Source organism: Ursus arctos, unplaced genomic scaffold (genome assembly GCF_023065955.2).
Source record: "Ursus arctos isolate Adak ecotype North America unplaced genomic scaffold, UrsArc2.0 scaffold_27, whole genome shotgun sequence".
Lineage (NCBI taxonomy): Eukaryota > Metazoa > Chordata > Mammalia > Carnivora > Ursidae > Ursus > Ursus arctos.
Window position 1 is genome coordinate 11627602 of NW_026622952.1, and position 21755 is coordinate 11649356.

General features: G+C 37.0%; 1 protein-coding gene across 1 annotated transcript in view; it reads left to right on the plus strand.

The window, feature by feature from the left end:
• The first annotated feature begins 3 nt into the window (after window positions 1-3).
• Window positions 4-21755, plus strand: part of TNKS (tankyrase) — a 203465-nt gene continuing 181713 nt past the window's right edge. Inside the window, exon 1 of the mRNA XM_026508362.4 lies at window positions 4-787. Coding sequence (XP_026364147.2) covers window positions 115-787 — 673 coding nt within the window. The 5' untranslated portion in view covers window positions 4-114. The remainder of the gene's footprint in view (window positions 788-21755) is intronic.

Below are 21755 nucleotides of genomic sequence, written 5' to 3' on the forward strand. Positions count from 1 at the left end.
CCCACTCCGCCTAGCATCATTTCCTGTGCGCTGGATGCTAATTGGCCTAGCGGTCGGAAGTGAGGGCGGGCGGTGGGGCCGTTGCCGCAGTGACAGTGCTGGGGGAGTCCGAAGATGGCGGCGTCGCGTCGCTCTCAGCATCATCACCACCATCATCAACAACAGCTCCAGCCCGCCCCAGGGGCTTCGGCGCCGCCGCCACCACCTCCCCCCCCACTCAGCCCCGGCCTGGCGCCGGGGACCACCCCAGCCTCCCCAACGGCGGGTGGCCTGGCCCCCTTCGCCTCTCCGCGGCACGGCCTAGCGCTGCCGGAGGGGGATGGCAGTCGGGATCCGCCCGACAGGCCTCGATCCCCGGACCCGGTTGACAGTACCAGCTGTTGCAGTACCACCAGCACAATCTGTACCGTCGCCGCCGCTCCCGTGGCCCCGGCGGTTTCCGCTTCATCTGCCGTCGGGGTAGCTCCCAACCCAGCCGGCGGTGGCAGTAACAATTCACCGTCGTCCTCTTCTTCCCCGACTTCTTCCTCATCTTCCTCTCCATCCTCCCCTGGATCGAGCTTGGCTGAGAGCCCCGAGGCGGCAGGAGTTAGCAACACAGCAACATTGGGGCCTGGGGCAGCGGGACCTGGGCCAGGGGTCCCAGCAGTGAGCGGGGCCCTACGGGAACTGTTGGAGGCCTGTCGCAATGGGGACGTGTCCCGGGTAAAGAGGCTGGTGGACGCGGCAAACGTGAATGCTAAGGACATGGCCGGCCGGAAGTCTTCTCCCCTGCACTTCGCTGCAGGTCAGAGACTTTTGTTTATTAAGGGGTTTGGTCTTGGGGACGGGGGTCCGGGTAGGGATAGAAAACAAGTTATGATGGAATAGAATGGGGGCGTGGTTATGGTTCTTCAACACCTCACCGGAAGACTAGAGGTTTCTTTCTTTAGGATAGTGCTTGGATGACGGGGGCGTGGTAGGGGAATGTGTGAATCCATTCTTTTTTAGTGTTTGCATAGTGTTACTTGCACTCATTTCCAGACTCCCTTAGTGGTAGTCTCCGGATATGGGTATACTTTAACTTTTTCAGTTACGAGTGTGAAGGAATAAAGTTAGATTTGAGCAGTCTTAAGAGTTTTGCCTTTTGTTTGCTAGTTTATTTCGTTTTTACAACAAGGCTATATCCCATGAGAATAGTCTAGACCAAAAGAAGTTTAACTCAACAAGTGTTTAAGGATCTATCGTAGTCTTACTAAGCCAATGAAAGACATAAATGAAATTTGTGAAACTTTCCCCCTTTCTCAAGGAGCCTACACCTAACTGGGTAGATTAAAATATGCCTATATGAAACAACAGGAGAAGAATATTTGGATGCATTATGTGATGGTAGAAGAAATAAACGCTTTGAAGTCCTGGACACTTCTGTTTGTTACTTGTCTGACAGTTTACCTTATCTCGATTGCCTTGGTTTTCTCAGGGCGAAAATGATATACTAAGTTTGTGTGAGGACTTAGAAGCATCTGGCACGTTGGTTCTCCCAAAAAACATGCTAGTTCCTAAATCGTGGACCACACACTTTTTGTCTTTTTTTTTTTTTTTGACCCAGCAGTTGGTCATTGTCTTTTAAAAACACATAATTTATTTTTATAAAGTATAGAGAAGTATTTAAAAAAGGACTATAATGTCACTGCCCAGATACCTACTATTATATTCTAAAAAATAAAGGTAATAAGGTTATATACATTACAAACATTACATGAAAAATGTATGTTTTATATATGCGTGATAAAAATCATATAGAATAGAATTAAAAAATGAAAAAGCACCACACACACCCACAAACACCAAAGATAACACATTGAAAATACCTTCTGTTAAGTTTTTTGCTGTGGTGTTAATACATGTCACTCTTAATTTGTTCTATTTATGGTAAAAGGTACGTTAAGAACTTACTATATGTATAATTTGTTTTTACCCCAACTTGAGAGATATTATTACCGTCATTTTACAGATGACAGAAACAAAGCACATATTGTTTAAATAAGTCCAAATTCACCCGGAAAGTCGTGGAACCTGGATTTGAACTCAGTTTGATTTTAGAGCTTGTGAAATCAAGCTTAAACTATTAAAACCTGTACCTGGATTAAGGTCCTTTTCATTTTGTGAGTAATTGTGGTGGAGAGTTTCTACTTCTGCAGTGTTTTCGCAGAAGAGGTAACTGGGGGCATGAACTCCCAAGAGGAGCATTCACACATTTTTATTGTAGCCTATACTTAGGAATTTATTTTACATTGTCTCATACACACAGAAACTGAATCACAAGTTTCAGGAAATAATACTTTCCCTTATCACGTGTGTTGTCTTATATTTTATACCCTATTCCATTCATTTCTTTACAACTGCTGTTTGTGGTTCATTAATGGGTCAGGAGCTGCAATATGAGAAACACAGGAAGTCAATATTAGATTACTGGATCCATTCTTGATGTATAGATACTTACTAGAGAGTATAGATACTATTAGGAATTTAGTGAATTGAATCATAAACAGGCTTCCATATAACTAGGTATTTGCTCAAGGGTGTTGCTTATTTTAGATGAAGTAGCATTTCTTTTTCTTTAGGCCACATTAAAGGTCTAAGTCTGATACAGTGAATCAACTGAGGTTTTCTTTTGCATACTTTGTTCCAAATTGGACTGTTTTAGCATATGTCACAAATCTTGTCTCACCATACCGCATTATGAAAAAATCATTAACAGATGATAGTTATATTTATTTCTATGATAATGTACTTACTTAGGTTTAGTCACACATAAAATAGTGCTTGTCTCCCAAATCAACTTTTTCCTGTTTGCCACAATAGTTACTTTTTATTCTGTTTTAGAGTCTTATGTGTGCAGAAATAAGTTACCAGACAGACAGTAAAACACAGTCCTGTAATAATGTTGTAATGATGAGAACCTGACTTTGAACTGCTTTTTTAAGAAATAAATTTTTTAGTTGAGTTGTGGAAATCATAAAAACAGTAAAACTGTACATGGTATAAAAACGTAACACTCTGTAGTCATTTTATCATACTTTCATGTTTGTGTGCATAGCACAACAAATTGGTTAAAACTGGTCTTCTCTGTGTGTAGGACGAGTAGTTCACAGTAATTCTCAGTTGACTCTTAGTTGGTTAGAATGTGTGTAATGGGATTGTCATGGAAAAGCTGTTTTAAAAAAGGAAACTGGAACAATCCCTTGGATGGGAAAGTTTAGAAATTATAATTCATTTGTTCCACAAATGTTCTGTCACTTGTCATAGGTCACGTGTTATATACTGACACAATTTTGATGTGGCAGATAGTCTTTGCCCTTATGGAGCTTACAGTCCAATAGGGAAGACTAAACAAGAATGGCAGTAATGACAGAACCCCACAAAGTTAGTAACCCAGAGTTATTGTAATATGCCGTTGTGGAGGAGGCAAAAGGGATTCTTGTCCTGGTTTTGAGCATTTAAGGAAGTCTTTCTAGGTAGATAGGGATTTGAAGGATGAGTCCAATTTACCCAAAGATTGGAGAGAAAGAATGTTAATGCCTTAATTTCCATTTAGAAATGAGTTTATAGTTCCAGATAATAAATGAAACCATTTTAAAGATCTCAGAATTGGTGTGAAGTCATATTTAAATCCTTATGACTTTTAAAAATATTACAATTCTTCCCAGCAGCAGAATTAAGAATTCTTTCTATCCCATTTTGGATTTGTTTCAAATATGGCTTGGAGATAATAGTGGAATCATTCTATCCAGAATTAGAAACATAATCTCCAGTTTCCATTGTTGATACAGATTCTCAAACCACTATTTCTAATGCCTTCTTAAGATGGCCATATCAAAAGGAACCAGTCTTTTATTGTTGACTAGAGTTTATATAAGACTTTCTCTTCTACAGATAAGATCCTTGACCCTGGTTTTCTATTGTTCAAAGGACAGCAGTCAAAGCTTTATAAATAGAATCAATTTAGAGTGGTCTTATCTTTTAAGTTTAGTTCCTAGTATAGTGACATATTTTTGTCACAAGGACCAGTATGAGATGTACTCATGAGATCTCTTTTTAAAGAAAAGTTTAGATGTGGTCTTAAAAAAAGGCTTTAACAAAGCATTGCATTTCAAGATTTCAGGGTACTTACTTTAAATTGATGAAATTTTGAAATAGGCTTCCTCAGTAGTTAACATAAGATTAGGATATGTAAAATGAGGCACTTGGTATCAAAACCAGCAAAATATGTATGACAGTTTTATGCTTTCTTTTGACTTGGATGGTATCTACAACAACACACATTTAACCATGTTAAATGTTGCCTAAGTCATTCCTGACTCTTCTGATTTTTCAGCATGACCATGTTTGTCTTTTTTTTTTTTCTTCACCGCTGTACAAATGAATTTCCTACACCTGAAAAAAGGACTCAAACAATACTGTGTCCTGTAAACCCATCGGTGGCTAAGAAAGCAGTCAGAGTATTTCAGTCCTGGAGTGGGAATCTTTTTGTACTAAACATTGTCTGGCGAGCTCCTTGATTATTATACTTTCAAGCAAATGCCCTGCCTCAGGGTTTAAGAAGGCTCTAATTTGGTAAAAGGAGCTAGCTTGTAAATGTCTTCCCAGTTTCTCTTTTTTTAGTCTTTTCTTAAAACCTTGTGCTTTGTTTAAGGTACCCTTTAAAACTTTACATAGAACTTTCAGTTAGAAAGGTGTGCTAAGTTTCTCTTACACTTTAATGATACCACTCTTCGGAGGCAAATGATTTAAAGACCAAAATAGCTATTTATAAGATGTTATGTAAAAGTTGATAACAAGCAAACTGGTCAACATAGAAGACTGTTTGCATAAATTAAAATACTGTGTAATTTCTATTACGTATCAATCTGCTTATGTATTCCTCCATCCATCAGTCTTTTTTTTTTTTTGAGCATGTCAGTGCTCAGATTGCAAGCATCTGCAGCTTCCCCTAACAACGCCAGAATATGCATGTTATTATCTAGAGTTCAGTGTTTGTTTACAGATTTGTCTTTTAGTGTAAAATCTGTACAAATCTTATTTGTACATTCACTGAGTTTTGACAAATGTGAGCACCTATGCAACTCAAACGTTTCTAGAAAGTCATCATAACCTCAGAGTGTTTCCTTATGCCTGTTTCCTAAGTCCCTGTCCCAGATACAAACATTGTTCTGACTTTTCCACTCTAGATTACGAGTTTCCTGTTTTAGAAATTCATATAGGGGCACCTGGGTGGCACAGCGGTTAAGCGTCTGCCTTCGGCTCAGGGCGTGATCCCGGCGTTCTGGGATCGAGCCCCACATCAGGCTCCTCCGCTATGAGCCTGCTTCTTCCTCTCCCACTCCCCCTGCTTGTGTTCCCTCTCTCGCTGGCTGTCTCTATCTCTGTCGAATAAATAAATAAAATCTTAAAAAAAAAAAAAAGAAATTCATATGAAGTGGAATTATATAATATTTACTCTTTTTCTGTAAGATTTATTTTGCTCAGTTCATGGTTTTGATGTTGTTACGTGTGTCAGTAGCTCCTGTTCGCTGCTGGGTGGTATATCGTCATGTACATGTGCTACAGTTGGTTTATCCCTTCTCCTATTGAACTTCTAGGCTAGTTCAGTTTTGGGCTATTATGAATAAAGCTGCTGTGAACATTCTTGAAAAAAAATTTTTTGTGTGGACATAGATTTTCTTTCTCTTGTGCAAATACCTAGTATTGAAATTGCTGGGGCTTAGGGTAGGTAAATATTCAGTTTTGTAAGAAATGTCCAGACCTTTTCCCAAAGTAGATGTGCCGTTTTACATTCCCATTAACAATATATGAGAGTTCTACTCACCATTTCATGTTCTCAGATAAGTTTGAGTTTTAACCATTCTAGTGGGAATGTGTAGTAACTCATGGTGATTTTATTTTGCATTTCCCTGAAGTCTAATGTTGAAGACTTTTTCATGTGTTTAGTTGCCATTTATATATCTTTTATGAAGTTTTGTCTTCTTTTAAATTGGATAAAGTTTACTTTTATTGGGTTTATCTTTTTATTGTTGAGTTTTAGGAGTACTTTATATATTCTGCATATTAGTCCTTTGGTAGCTACACATTATGCATGTTGTGCTGATCCATTATTAATAGGGTCTTTGAACAGAAGTTTTAAATTTAAATTTATTTTATTAAATTTATGTCATTTATATATTGATTTTATAGTTATTGTTTCCTGTGACCTATGACCTGGGTAAGAACTTTCACCTGTTCCCAAGTAACAAAGATATGTTTTTTACTAAAAGCTTTATGGTTTTAGCATTTACATTTAGCTTTGTGATCAATCTTATGTTTATTGTTATCTGTGAGCTTGAGTTGAGGGTTTTTTTTCCCCTTCTGTGTGGTTATCCATTTTTTTTTTTTTAGAACCATTTCTTGAAGAGCTTTCTTTTCTCTGTTGAATTGCTTTTTCTCCATTGTCAGAAATCAGATATTTGTATAAGTGGGGGTCTATATCAGACTTTTCATTCTGTGTTATTGATCTGTTTGTCTGTTTTTATATCAGAATTACGTTGCCTGGGTAACTGTAGCTTTGTAGTTAGTTTTGAAGTTGATAATGTGAATGTTCCAACTTGGTTTAGCATTTTCAGGATGCTTTGGATTTTCTAGGTCTGTTGAATTTTCATTGAAATTTTAGAAGCAGATTGTCAGTTTTTACAACATGGCATGCTGAGCTGATAATTGGGATTATGTTAAATGTATAGCTCAACTTGGGAAAAATTGACATCTTAACAATGTTGACATCTTAACAGTCTTCCAATCCATGAACATTATTTAGGCCTTTATTTTCTCTCAGCTATTTTCATAAATTCTAGTGTGGGAGTCTTCCACGAGATTTTTTTTGTACCAATTTTTTTTAATGTATTGGGTTTTGAAAATTTTTTTTATTTTTCAGTTGTTTGCTAATATGAACAATTTCTATATTAACCATGTATTCTGTGACCTAGAAAATTATTATTTCCTGTAGTTCTTTGTAGATTCCTTAGGATTTTATTAAAGAATCATATCTCCAAATAGAGGTAGTAATGACTTATATTTGTTCTTCTTGATAATGTTGAATAAAAGTGATGAGGGTAGACATCTTTGTCTTGTTCCAGTTCTTAGGGGGTAGATGTTCAATATTTCACCATCAAGTATTTGTTTTTGAAACTTAAGTTTGAAAACTTAAGTTTTTCATGGCTGTCCTTTATCAGATAGAGGAAGGTCTCTTTTATTTCTGGTTTGTTGAGTGGGTTTATCATGAAAAGGTGTTGAATTTTATCAAATGCCTTTTCTGCATATATCGAGATAACCATATGGCTTTCTCCTTTAATCTTTTAATATATTACATTATGTTGATTTATGAAATTTAAGTCAACTTTGCATTCTTGGGATAGACACTATTTGGTCATGATGTATATTATCCTTTTTATATATTCCTAGATTTTATTTGCTAATGTTCTGTTAAAGACTTTTGCTTAGATCTAAGCTTGTGAAAAATATTGGTCTGTTATTTTCTTTCCTTCTTTTTTTTTTTGTAATGTCTTTGTCAGGTTTTGGCGTTAGGGTTATGCTGCCTTAATAGAGTGTATTTGGAAGTGTTTCTCTATATTCTGAATGAGTTTTTGGAGAATTGCCATCATTCTCCTTAAATATTTGATAGAATCCCCCAGTGAAACTAACTGAACTGTAGTTTTCTTTGTGGGAAGATTTTTGAACTGAACTTAATTTCTTTAATAGGTAGATGGTTAAGAAATTGTCTCAGTTATTATCCCTCAATTTTGGTGAGTTATATTTTTCAAGGAATTTGTTTATTTTATGTAAGTTGTTAAATTTGTTTGTATAAGTGTGTTTATAACATTCTGCTTTATTATTGTTTTATTGTCTCTAAGAGCTAATGAGATAAACTCCTTTATTATTTTTCATACTGATAATTTATATTTTCTTTGATTAGACTAGCCAGGGTGTTTATCAGTTCTGTTGATCTTTTCAGAGTATCAACTTTCAGCTTTGTTAACTTTGTCCATTGTTTGTTCTCTTAATTATTTCCTTCTTTGTACTTATTTTGAGTTTACTGTATTAGTTACTTATTGCTGTTTATGAAACTACCCAAAACTTAAGAGCTTAAAGTAACAAACATTTATTATTTCATAGTTGCTTTGGGTCAAGATTCCAGGTATGGGTCAGGAATCTGGGCATAACTTAGTGATGTCTTCTGGCTCAAGGTCTCTCGTTTGACTGCAGTCAAAATGTGGGCTGGGGCTATGGTCTTATCTGAAGGCTTGACTGAAGGCAGAATCTGCTTCCAAACTGTTCATGTGTTTGTTAGCAAGATTTAGTTTCTTGCAGGTTGTTGGACTGAGGTCTTCCTCAGTTCCATAGAGCAGCTCACAACATGACATTTGACTTCTTTCAGAGCCAATAAGTGAGAGAACAAAAGAGGACAAGCAAGATGGATGCTAGGGTCTTTTTCAAATGTAATATTGCAAGTACTGTCTCATCAACCTTTGTAGTATTCTGTTAGCTAGGAGGAAATCAGTAGGACCAGCCTGTATTGAAAGGGAGGAAATTACACAAGGGCATATACAATGGGAGATGGGAATCATTGGGAGCTGTCCTAGTAACTGTCTTGCACATTTACTTTGTTTTTCTCTTATAAATTTCATTTAGTTTTAGTTCTACAAGTATATGTGTGATGGATAGTCCCCAAAGATGACTACCATATACTCCTCCTCTTCATATATATGTATACTGTATCACTTACGAAAAGGTAGAGCCTTTTTCCTTCCCCTGTATTTGAGTTGGTTTTGTGATTTGCTAGGATGAATGGAATGTGGCAGAAGTTTTGCTGTGTTAACACCTGAGCCTTAAGAGAGCTTAAGTTTTCACTTTCATGCATTGGGAACTTTCTTGGAACCCAGCCACCATGCTTTGAAAAGGACCATGGAAAAGAGAAGTAAGGCTCGTGGCTTTCAGCCAGTACCCACTGCCAGCTGAGTAAGTGAACCACCTTGGGTATTCCCGCCTCATCAAGCCTCCAGTTGACTGAGCTTAGTTAGCTCATAGTATCATCAGAATAATAAGTAGTAGTTGTTATTTTAAGCCATGGATTTTGGAATAGTTTGTTATGTAGCAGTAGCTACCTGAAATCACTACTTATAACTACATTTCTGCTGCAAATGCTCACTGCTAGTCGTAATATTGATATCTTTAGTTATTTTGATGGTCTGTCACTTGTTTTCTAGAGTTTACTCAGGAAGGTGTCCTGGAAACAGCATTGCCTGAAATTTTTTTAATGGCAATAAAAGTCGTTGCCTTTTTCTTAGAAGTCAGTTTGACTGTATATAAAATCTTTGGTTCTCATTTTCTTTCCTGAGTATTTAAAAAATTCCTATTTTCTTCTGGTAAAAACCATTAATGTGAAAAGTCTGATGGTAATCTGATTTTCTTTCCTTGGTCTCTTTCCCTAGATGTCCAAAGGATTTTTTCCTCTTGCATAACGTCAACATATTCTAACAGAGTTTCTCTTACTCTTAGTTTCTCTAAATTGATTTTCTCAGATATATGTTGTGCTTTTTCTTTACATTGTTTCAGATCTTGTACTTTAGAAAAGTTTTCTTCAATTTTAGTTTTTAGTATTTTTTCCCCTTTTATGTATATTAGAACTTTACCTTTCTCTAAATTTGCCACTTGCTGTGTGTGTGTATGTGGTAAAATAATACATAATATAAAATTAACCATTTTAACCATTTTTAAGTGTTAGTTCATTGTCATTAGATACATTCATGGTGTTGTACAGCTGTCACCACTGTCCATTTCCAGAACTTTTTCATCATCTCAAATACAAACTCTGTATCCATTTAAACACTAACTGCTCATTTCCACCTTACCCCAAGCCCAGGTAACTGTTGCATACTATTGAATCCTTTTTTAAGGGGGCGTCTGGGTGGCACAGCGGTTAAGCGTCTGCCTTCGGCTCAGGGCGTGATCCCGGCGTTCTGGGATCGAGCCCCACGTCAGGCTCCTCTGCTATGAGCCTGCTTCTTCCTCTCCCACTCCCCCTGCTTGTGTTCCCTCTCTCACTGGCTGTCTCTATCTCTGTCGAATAAATAAATAAAATCTTTAAAAAAATAAAAAATAAAAATATATCCTTCTTTTTTTTTTTTTTTTTTTGCTTTTAAAAAATGTTCTCTTTTTACCTTCCATTTCTCTTAAGGCAAGAGTTGGGAAACTTATTCTGTAAGTGGCTGGATGGTAAATATTTTAGGCTTTGTGCCCTATATGGTCTCTGTTTCAATTGTTTCAACTACTCAGCTCTGCTTTTGTGCTACGAAAGTATCCGTAGACAATACATAAATGAGTGGGTGTGGTCTGCTCCAATAAATCATTATTTATAAAAGCAAGTGGTGGCCATATTTGGCGCTTGGGTTGCAGTTTGTGATCCCCATCACAAGGCATACACTGGGGTATTGTTCTCTGGAATTTTTTTCTCCCTTTTGTTTCCCTTCTTGTTTGGTTTTTACTTCTGAAATGATTTTTTAAAAAATTTTGAACTATTTTCTGAGTTCTGTCATCTTATCTTTAATTCAGATATATGCTACTTTTTCGTATCTTGCATCATTTTCATGTTGCCTTTTAGTCCGTATTGAAATAGTAGATAGTAAATTTGTGAGTGTTTTCTTCGGGCATGCGTTGTCTTTAGGGATGTTATTCTGCTCAAATTCTTATTAAAAACTTTGCATAGGATTTCACCTCAATTTTTTTTCCATTGCTCATTTTTATAGAAATTAATAAATAATATCAAGGATAAAAATGGAAGTCTGAGATGTTGAGGGTAACTCCCCTTTCTTCTAGTGTTGGACATGCAAGTCTGATCTAGGATAGATGAAGTCTCTCTATAAGGTTCATCTCTTAACAGTAGTAGTGTTTAAATTATGAAACCACCATTTTATATCTCAGCTTATATAGCCTCTGTACCACTTTCTAGGAGCATTAACCAGAGACATTCTGTTAAGGGCCTTTTTAAAATAAGATGCTTTCCTCAGAGTCTACTTATATAGATGTTTTTGACAAGAAGTTTTGTCTACTCTTCTTTCTATTCTTTCCCCTGGGACATCCCCTTCCTTCCCAAGGAACTGTATAGATCACAGCTAGGTGTTCATTCTTTCCAGACCTGAAGTGATTCTTTGGCAGTTAAAAGGGGAAAGAAATGTATCTGGGAGGTAGAAGGCATATCATCAAGGCCCAAGTTGTGAGCATGCATATGTTTAAAAATGGGATCTCAAGCTTAGATCTCAGGAGAAGAAACAATCAAGGAATGTAACTGTTACTAAGAAAAATATATTTTATTGTAGTGCTAGGTTTTGGAAAGGAATAAACATCATCATGAGTCTTGTGATGAGTTGAGGGTAAAACACTAGACTAGCTTGTTCTTAAATGTCTTTAATAGCCTACTTTTGCTCCACAACAAAAACCTTTTGGGTGGTTCACTATAAAATATGCAGTAGATACAGTTGAATAGATCAGTGTCTCTTGATTCTTATTTTTCCCACATGTCAAGGTCCTTAAAGTTCCTTTGACTCTTGTTTATTCCTCTGATAGAAATGCTCAGGAAGGGATGTAGCCTTGATCATGGGATTTCCATTAAAGTTTAGGTCCTCAGGATAAATTTGAGGGTCATTTTCTAAAAATCAGTTTTTGAGTAATTGAGAAAAGGTAAGAGTTTTTGGTTTTGTGTGCTTGCTGGGTTTTCCTTTTAAGGCTTCATCAGATGTCCAAGATTGCTTTTCCCTACGGTGAATTGCTGGGTTCTTTGTCAAGTGGAAACTTGTTTTGCCTGTTTGTTCAGATATCTGTGTATAGAATTAAAACTGTGAGCTTAAGCCCCCCCCCCCCCTTTGGAGCGTGTCAGCTCCCTATTCAATTTAAACTAGGGTACTTTCTAATGGTAGAAAAAGAGAAAAAGTGATGTAAAGTTTCTGCTCTCTTTTTTACCTTCTCAGTGTAACAAAAAGTACACTAATGGTTGGTGGTAGCTGTTTTGTTTGTTTGTTTGGACTTGCAACTTTATTCTTATATGGTAGATTTTTTTAAAAAGTGAAGAGGCATTTGGTAGTTGTAGATGATTTGTATTAAGTACAAACTGCATTTACTGATTGACCAAAAATTCTTAAAGCTGAAGTCCCTGCATCATCAATTATAGTTTAAAAATAACCTAAGTACCCAGTTATAATGCTTTTGAAAAGCTAGAGCATACCCAGTTAATGCCTGATGTCCAGTTAATGCCCAGTTATAATGCTTTTGAAAAGCTAGGGTATATATATGTATAACTAGACACCAAAAAGATTGGATGTCTTCATTCTGATATATTCACCAACCACGGAAACCATTTTGACATTCTCATCCATCTTGTTAATAAGATGTGCAGTTCTCCCTTTCCAAAAGCTCACATTGTTCTCATGTTGACTACCGACTCTTTTTTTTTTTTTAAGAAGAAATGACATGGGATTACAGTTAGTGAATAAATGAATACATTTTAGCTATTTTTTCCCCTAATGTCTTGAGAGGAGATGCCAAGCTATGCATTTCTTCTTTGTAGGAAAATACTCTCTTATTTGGAAAAAAACCCTTTGGACTAATATAAAAATTTGTAGCAAATTATCAAAAACTTAGTTGCCTCTCCTCCCCCAAAATATCCAAAAATTTAACAGTAGGAAAGTATAATTGTTACCCTACTGGAATTTTATGAAAGCAGATAATTTGAAGTATGTAATACGAGCAGTTCAATGTTTAATTCATTGAATCGCTCATAGCATGTGCTTTATAAATATTTGAGCAAGTGAACTTTGTAAGTTAATGCTTCTGATTTTTCATCATCTTTCTTAAATGTATCCCTATATATTAGTCTAGTCCTTTGTCATCAAAGTGCTTTCACTGTTCTGTTGGCACATATATGAATGAACTTAGTTTTGATATTGTTACTAAATAATAGTATAAAAACTAATAGAAATAGTAACAATTGTCTGGGAGTAACTTTTGTGCTTTCCCCGTGTAATTTTATTTAATCCTTACAGCAGCAACCATACAAGGTAGATTTTGATTTTTTTTTATAGATGAAGAAACTGAGATTCAGAGAGTTATGTCTTGTCAAGATCACAAAGCTGTTAAATGATGGAGCCAGATTTAAACCCACATCTGGCTGTCCAAAAAATCATTTGGCTCATGCTAGCTCAACTAGAAAGTTGGTGGCAATGAGAAATAAAATCATTTGAGTCATTTTATAATTTGCCAGTTGTTATTGCTTTCTTAAATTTGTTTTCTGAGAATAAAAGTACTTGTATAAATTTTGGAAAGTACAGTAAAAAGTCCATTATCTCACTACCCCAAGGCAGCTCATATAGTCATTATGTCATATTTCTGTCCAGCTCTTTTCCTAAACATTTAAAGTGGAGCAAAACTGGGGCGCCTGGGTGGCTTGGTTGGTTGAGCGTCTGACTCTTGATCTCAACGATCTACACTGAGGTCTTGATCTCAGGATTGTGGGTTCAAGCCCCATGTTGGGCTCCATGATGAGTGTGGAGCCTACTTAAAAATAAAATTAAAAAGAGCAAAATTGCATATAGATGTTTTCTTAAATCATTGTGACTAGGATTTGATTGAGACCACGTTTTTGGGAAGTAGAGTATTGGAACATTTGCAGTTATCAGAATGTTGGACTGACCTTTTGGTCAGTTGCTATATAAACATTAAAAGTGTGATTGGAAGTAATCTTTGAAAAACCTCATAATTAAATGTAAGAAGAATATTTCAGCAATTCCTTTCAGTTAAAGACTGCTTAAAATTGTTAGAAAATCTTGAAGATAAACTGCTCTATGTTTTGATACATAGAAGTAGTCAAGGAAAAAACATACGTTTTGAGTAAAGCATGTGGGAATCACGATTTGAAAGTACTTAATGCCACTACACTGTACACTTAAAAATGGTTATGGCGGAGTTGTCCAGTTTTCCCAACACTCTTACACTTTTGGTGGGAACGCAAACTGGTGCTGCCACTCTGGAAAACAGTATGGAGTTTTACTGTTAAAAGTTAAAAATAGAACTACCCTATGATACAGCAATTGTACTAGTAGGTATTTACCAAAATATGTAAAAATATTGATTTGAAGTTTTTATAGCACCCCGATGTTTATAGCAGCATTATCAACAATAGCTAAATTATGGGAAGAGCCCAAATGTCCATCAACTGATGTGGATAAAGAAGATGTGGCATATATATAACGGGATATTACTCAGCTATCAAAAAGAATGAAATCTTGCCATTGGCAATAACATGGATGGAACTAGAGAATATTATGCTAAGCGAAATAAGTCAGTCAGAGAAAGACAAATATCATATGATTTCACTCATAATGTGGAATTTAAGAAAAAACAGATGAACATATTAAAAGAGGCAAACTAGGAAACAGAATCAACTATACAGAACAAACTGAGGGTTACTGGAGGGGAGGGGAGTCAGGGATGGGCCAGATGGGTGATGGGTATTAAGGAGAGCACTTGTTGCGGTTGGCACCGCGCTCCTGCACCTCTTCCACGCGGCCGTGCAGCGGAAATGCCCTGGTGCTCAGGAACCCCTCCAGATCCTGTATGTCTGCAGCGTCTCTCCTTTCTCGGAGCTGGAGCAGTTCCTACAGGACACCATCAAGAGGTACAACCTGCAGGTCCTGGAGGCCGAGGGCGACATGAAGCAGGCCCTGAGCGAGCTGCAGACGCGGCACCCCCAGCTGGAGGCTGTCCTGATGGGCACCCGCCGCACGGACCCCTACTCCCGCAGCCTCTGCCCTTTCAGCCCCACCGACCCTGGCTGGCCTGCCTTCATGCGCGTCAGGCCGCTGCTGGACTGGACCTACAGGGACATCTGCGACTTCCTGCGTCAGCTGTTTGTCCCGTACTGTATCCTGTACGACCGAGGCTACACCTCACTGGGGGGCCGGGAGAACACGGTGCAGAACCTGGCCCTGAAGTACCCGACCCCGGGAGGACAGCCCACCTATCACCCAGCCTACCTACTGGAGAACGAGGACGAGGAGCGGAACTGTACGTGACCTCTCAGGCCTGCCCCCTGCAGGAGCCGGGAAGGAGGCTGTCCTGGGGGTCGCGGGTCAATAAACTGTACCTCTCGTGGAAAAAAAAAAAAAGAAGCAGTAGGTGTTGTATGTAAGTGATGAATTATTAAATTCTACAACCTGAAACTAATATTACATTGTATATTAACTAACTGAGATTTAAAAACTTGAAAAAAAATAATGTTGCAACCAATGGGGGTAAAAAAAAAAGGTTAAGGTGGTAAATCTTGTGTTATAGGTATTTTACTACAATTAGACTTTTTTTTTTTAACACAATTAAACACTTTTAAATGGAGGTATCTATCATAGTGGCATTTTGGTCTTTCTCTTGTCCTAGAGAACACTCATTTCTTAGTATTACCAACATGAAATATGGAAAATAGCATATTCAGTAGAGTGAATCAGTGATATATTGAGGATACCCTTTATATCTATTAATTCACGTTTCTGAGAATGACTGCAGTCCTTTCCTGGGAGTGTGAGACTCACTATGAGTGAAATGTGTATGGAAATTTAAAAGAACTTCATGCAACTTGCTTAGTTAACAGCCAGTAGGACAATTCCATAGTGTTTTTCCCCCTTTGGTCTATTTCTCAGGAATCTGGCATGAGCTGTAAGGTTTTATAGTAGTAGTTCAGTAACAGCTCAATAAATATAAGTGCTATAAAGGAGCAGGGTCAGAAGAATGGCATTATTTTCTGCCCTTTAGGAAGTTTATAATCAAAATGCAGAGGTTCCCAAACTTTGTGATCTCAGGACTCTTTTACACTCTCGAAAAGAGTTAAAAGAGCTTTTGTTTATATGGATTATGTCTATGGAGATTTATCATAGTAGGAATTAAAACTGAGCAATTAAAAAAAATAATAATAAACTCTCTTATATGTCAGAGTACATCACACTGTTAATGAAAAGGAACTATTTTCCAAAACATAGATTAATAGGAGAGGCATTATTTTACACTTTGCAAGTCACTCTAATGTCTGACAATAGAAGACAGGTGAAGTCTCATCTGCTTCTGCATGCCATTTGTTGTGTTGAAGTATATGAAGAAAGTCCTGCTTTAAACAGATACGTAGTTTGAAAAGAAAGGACTATTTTAATAACATTTTCAGATAATCATAGTTTTTTTTCTTTGTCACTACACCCAAATTTGATAAATAATAGTTTCTTGAAGGTTATTTGCAACCTGGAATCTGAAGCCGTATCAATGAGTTTTTCATACTCTGTTATGTTAAAAATCCATTGGTCTATTTTTTTACAGATGGCTCTTATACCTCTATACATGTTTTGGTCATTTGGAAAATAATAGTTCACTGAGGTACGCAGATCTTCTAAATGCTGACACATTTTACTGTATAATAAATTGTAAAGCATATTTGTTACTACTACCACCAGTCTTACAGAAAAGCACGTATTGGGAAACTATAAAGCTCATGGTGGCAGATGCTGCAAGTTTTACAGAATTCTCATTTTTGCTTGAAAGCTCAAATTTTGTCATTAGGAACAAATACCGTGTGTTGTTTTCCTTGAAGTGACAGTCTCACTTTGTTCATTCTCAAGAGAATGTCTGCCAAATACACAAGTCAAACTGAGCTCAAGCAGTTGCATAAGTATTATTCCTCAAGACAACCATATTTTGGTATCTAGAAGTGATTAATGTGTGTTTCTCATTTTGTCACAAGACTATTGAAAAGGATGTGTACCCTAGGGTTGGAGTTTAATAAAATAATATTTACGTTTTCATGAAGGACATTTTTGAGTGAAACCGGCAGCCTTTTTTTTTTTTTTTTTTTTTTTAATTTAACTGTGAGGACCTGGTGGTAAAGAATACAATGACTATTAGTATAGTTTGGTGCCACCGTCTTGGTTCAAGCCAAGATGTCAGCAGTTTCACGTGCCATTGTATCATCAAGAGCACCATGAATACGTCTTCCAGATGACCAACACATGATGTTATAAAATAATGTAGTATCAATGTCTGGGTAGTGAAAAAGTCAGAATCATCTTAGTATTATTTTGTAAATAGTTTTGACTTTTCAGATTCCTAGAAAAGTCTCAGGAGCCACCACATGTACCCACCACACTTTGAAAGCTGCTGAGCTTATATAAGTGGTTCTTAATTTTGTTAACACTCTTTGGAGAATTGGATGAAAGGAATGAACATTTTCCCCAGAAAGATATACTTAAACAGCAAATTTTACATGTAATTTTCTGAGGATTATAAACATGCAGAAGCACTAGAGCTGTGGTTCTTAAATTCTGCGTCAGAATCACCTGAAGGGCTTGTTGAAACAGGTTTGCTAGACCACACTCCCAAAATTTCTCATTGAGTTGGTCTGGAGTAGAGTCTGAGAATTTGCATTTTTAGCAAGTCTTATGTAATGCTGATGTTGATGTTCACTTTGTGAGTAGTGGTTCTTAACCCTAGACCAATTAAGTCAAATCTCAGGAGTAGGAGCAAGGCTTTGCTTTTTAAAAAATCCCCTATGGTGATTCTTACGTGCAGACAGAGTTGAGAATCACTGAGGACACATGTAACGCAGAGTAAGGCTCTCAAATCTAGTGAGATTAAGAACATCTAATATTTGTAAAACCTTTTATGTTTTAGGAAGTATTTTGACAGTTGTGACTCAATGACTACTTATAAGCCTGATAATAAGGTAGTTATTATCTCTGAGAAAAACCTGGCTTGGGATTCAAGAAATTTTAGTTTTATAGTTGTTCTGGGTTTTGAGCCTATGAAGCGAACTAAAAGGGTGATTGCTGAAAGTTTTTGAGCAATGCTATACATATATTCCTAGAGAGTTTTTGTATTATTACTAATTTTGCTTTACTAAAAGGTTCTACTAATTTACATTACTACCATACCCTTGACAACACCAGCTGAAACCCCTGTCTTGTGTCATCTGAATCACTACCCCTATACTACCCATAGATTAGTTTTGTCTGCTTTTGAACTTATTATGAATGATATTAGATAGTATATATTATATTGTGCACGACTCCTCTCTCTTGCATAGTTGTAGTTTGTTCGTTTTCATTATTATAAGAAATGCCATGGTGTGAATATACCGCTACTTATCTGTTCTGGTGATGAATATGTTCTTGTGAATATTGCTCCTATGATTATTTTTGTACATGTTTCCAAACATCATTTTTTAGTGTGCATTTCTTTGATTATATCTTGGAGTAACTGATTTTACTTTTTAAAATAATTGATATTTCCTTTTTAGTGAATTATTTTTTTCCCTTATACTTTTTCTTCTACCTTTTGATGTTTTTCTTATCATTGCAAAATTTGCCTGGTTTGTGTTTTTAATTTTATTTACAACCTTTTCAAACTTGTTGACTTTAAATTTTTTCTTTTTGTTTTCTTCCATTTTATGTTTAAAAAGTTATTTCCATTCTGAAATCATGCAAATGTCCACCTCAGTTTTTTTATGGTTTCATTTTCTCACTTTGTACCTTAATCTATTTTGAATTTATTTTGCTATATTCTAAAAAGTAAGGATTTAAAAAGTTTTTTTTTTCCTAATCAGGTAGCAGTTTCCTTGAACCCTTTATTGTGTAGTAAGTACAACCATAAAATAAAAATGAAGATGAAGTCTCTTCATTATTAATACAGCTGAAAGCAGGGGTATTTATTAGGGCACATTTTGCTTCTTTTTCCTTTGACTTCTAGTTAACTATGTGATTAATTCATTGTGCTGTCTTTGACCTTTCTGTTTCTACTTTTTTTTTTTTTTTTAAGATTTTATTTATTTATTCGACAGAGATAGAGACAGCCAGCGAGAGAGGGAACACAAGCAGGGGGAGTAGGAGAGGAAGAAGCAGGCTCATAGTGGAGGAGCCCGATGCGGGGCTCGATCCCACAAAGCTGGGATCACGCCCTGAGCCGAAGGCAGACGCCCAACCGCTGTGCCACCCAGGCACCCCTCTGTTTCTACTTTTATAGCAAAAGTATCTTCTATAATAATATACTGAAATAAATGGAAGAAGACTGAAAACTCCGTGGAATTTCAAGAGTCTTCAGCTTTTCTGTCTTCTAAGATTGGTGTATATATAGATATATTTTGCAGTTTTCTGATACTTAAATTTGCATTGCAGAAATTTTGAATTATGCTACTTTGGTAGGGAACAGTCGTACTCTTCCCCCTGACATACAGAATTTAAAGGATTTTTATTTCTGGTACATTGGTTTTGAAGGATGATCCTGCTTCTCCATGATTTTTGTGGTAGAAAATTAGTTGATTCCATGTTGTTGCCTGTTTCAGAATCTTTATTACTGCCTCTGAACCATTGTGAGCTTCTCTTAGGTACTTGAATGTATAAAGCATTTCCCGCCTCTTGAGCTTTGGATATACTGTACCTTGTCCTCCTTGGGATATTTATTCCAATCCTTTTTTCTGGTTAACTACTTATTCTTCAGACCTTAGCTCAGAATATCACTTCATTGGGGAAGCTTTCCTACCCCAGGCTCAGTTAAGTTTGTATGGCTGTGTGCTCTTTGTAACCCACACATTGCAGTTATTTGCCAGAAGGTTAATTTTCAATGTTCCTGAAGACACACACACACACACACACACACACACACATGCACACACACACACACGCACACACACACATCCCTAAATCCATTTTTCATCGTGCTGAAGTATTCTGATGAGAGTACTTTCAACTAATATCTTTCTGTGTTCAGCTTTGAGATTTTACATATCTCAGATTAATTTTACTCTTTCATGTAAATAAAAAGCTAGCTACATATGAAATTAAGCATCAAAATGCTTTTCCTTAAAATTGAGAAGGTTGAGTTTAGTCTGAAGTCAAAAAATTTCTGTTTTCTTGCTGAAGGATTTAGAAATTCCATAGCCTTTAATATTGCCAGATCGCACATAACATGTCTGCCCATTCTGTTTAGTGCTTTATGAACTCTAATTAATCTGAAACTTTACATTTTCCTTTAATTATGAAAAGTGCTGTCATTATTTCTATGTGTGTGTATATCTTCTCTTCCCATCCTCTACCTCTCCTTTCTTCTTCTGTTTATCCCTGTCAGATACTTAGTGGGATAGTTCTTCAGCCTGCTTTTATCGGGAATTTATTCTTTATTTTCATTACTATTCAATCAATTCATTATATATTTTTATTTTTCCACTTACATTTTTCATGACAATATTTCCAGTTGGTTTTACCTGATTGGTTTTTGTTCTCCTGTCATGCTTTCGGTATTCTCCGTTGTTTTCTCCTGAAGCACTTAATTTGCCAGTTTTAAATGTCTTTTTTTTCTTTTTTTTGTCTATTAATTCTCCTTCTGGTTTATTGTTTTTTTATGGTGCTTGCACTCCTCAGACATGTTATTTTCCGCTGTGAGCTTATATTCCCTTGAAACTAACAGCTAGTTGGGCCAATATTGCATTATTATGGGAGAATGAGCTTGATGGGGGTCAGGTTTAGGGGTTGTGAAAGCCTGTGTTCTGTTTTGGTCCTCCAGGTGGTTTGGGCTAAATAGGGACATGCCTCAGGGTAGAGAGGCTCTGGATGGAAATTTTTGCTCAGTTTCCACCCCGGTTGCACAGAATTTCTCTGACCCTTATCTTCTCAAAGTGTTGTCACCTTCATTGTAATTGCCTAATTGGGAGTCCACCTGTACTTTTCGTCCCCCCTCAGCCAAGTTCTAATTTTTTTTTTTTAAGATTTTATTTATTTATTCGACAGAGATAGAGACAGCCAGCAAGAGAGGGAACACAAGCAGGGGGAGTGGGAGAGGAAGAAGCAGGCTCATAGCGGAGGAGCCTGATGTGGGGCTCGATCCCATAACGCCCGGATCACGCCCTGAGCCGAAGGCAGACGCTTTAACCGCTGTACCACCCAGGCGCCCCCAAGTTCTAATAATTTACCTTGATGTTACTCCTTTTTTGTTGGCTAGAACCGGGCTGAAAATACTGCTTTATATTCCACAGTAGCATAGGGGACAATGTGACTGTGTTGGGAGTGAAAGAACACAATTAGGACATTTTCCTCTGGCCTCTTCTCTGTCCAGGATACCTGATCTATCTCTTAAGCTGATGTTTCTTCTCACAGCGGTACCCAAACATTTTCTTTTTCTTCCTCAAGGGATGTTTTGCTGTTGTTTTTGTTATTGTTTTAAGCCAGAATCTGGGATTCATCTCTTCCCTTTTGCTTTTCAGTTCGGTTTGGGGAAGGCACACATTCTTGACTACACTTGCTAATTAAATACGATTTTATCTAAGCATAAATGCTTTTCTTTTTTCTTTTTTTTTTTTAAAGATTTATTTATTTATTTATTTGACAGAGAGAGAGAGACAGCCAGCGAGAGAGGGAACACAAGCAGGGGGAGTGGGAGAGGAAGAAGCAGGCTCCCAGCGGAAGAGCCTGATGTGGGGCTCGATCCCAGAACACTGGGATCACGCCCTGAGCTGAAGGCAGATGCTTAATGACTGAGCTACCCAGGCGCCCCAGCATAAATGCTTTTCTAAATCAGGTTCTACAAAGTGGAATAATTAATTGATGAGATTCTGCCTTTGACAGATGAAAAACATGCAGCTTCATTGACATTGAAGTCATTCTGTAGTTTGTTTCCTAAAT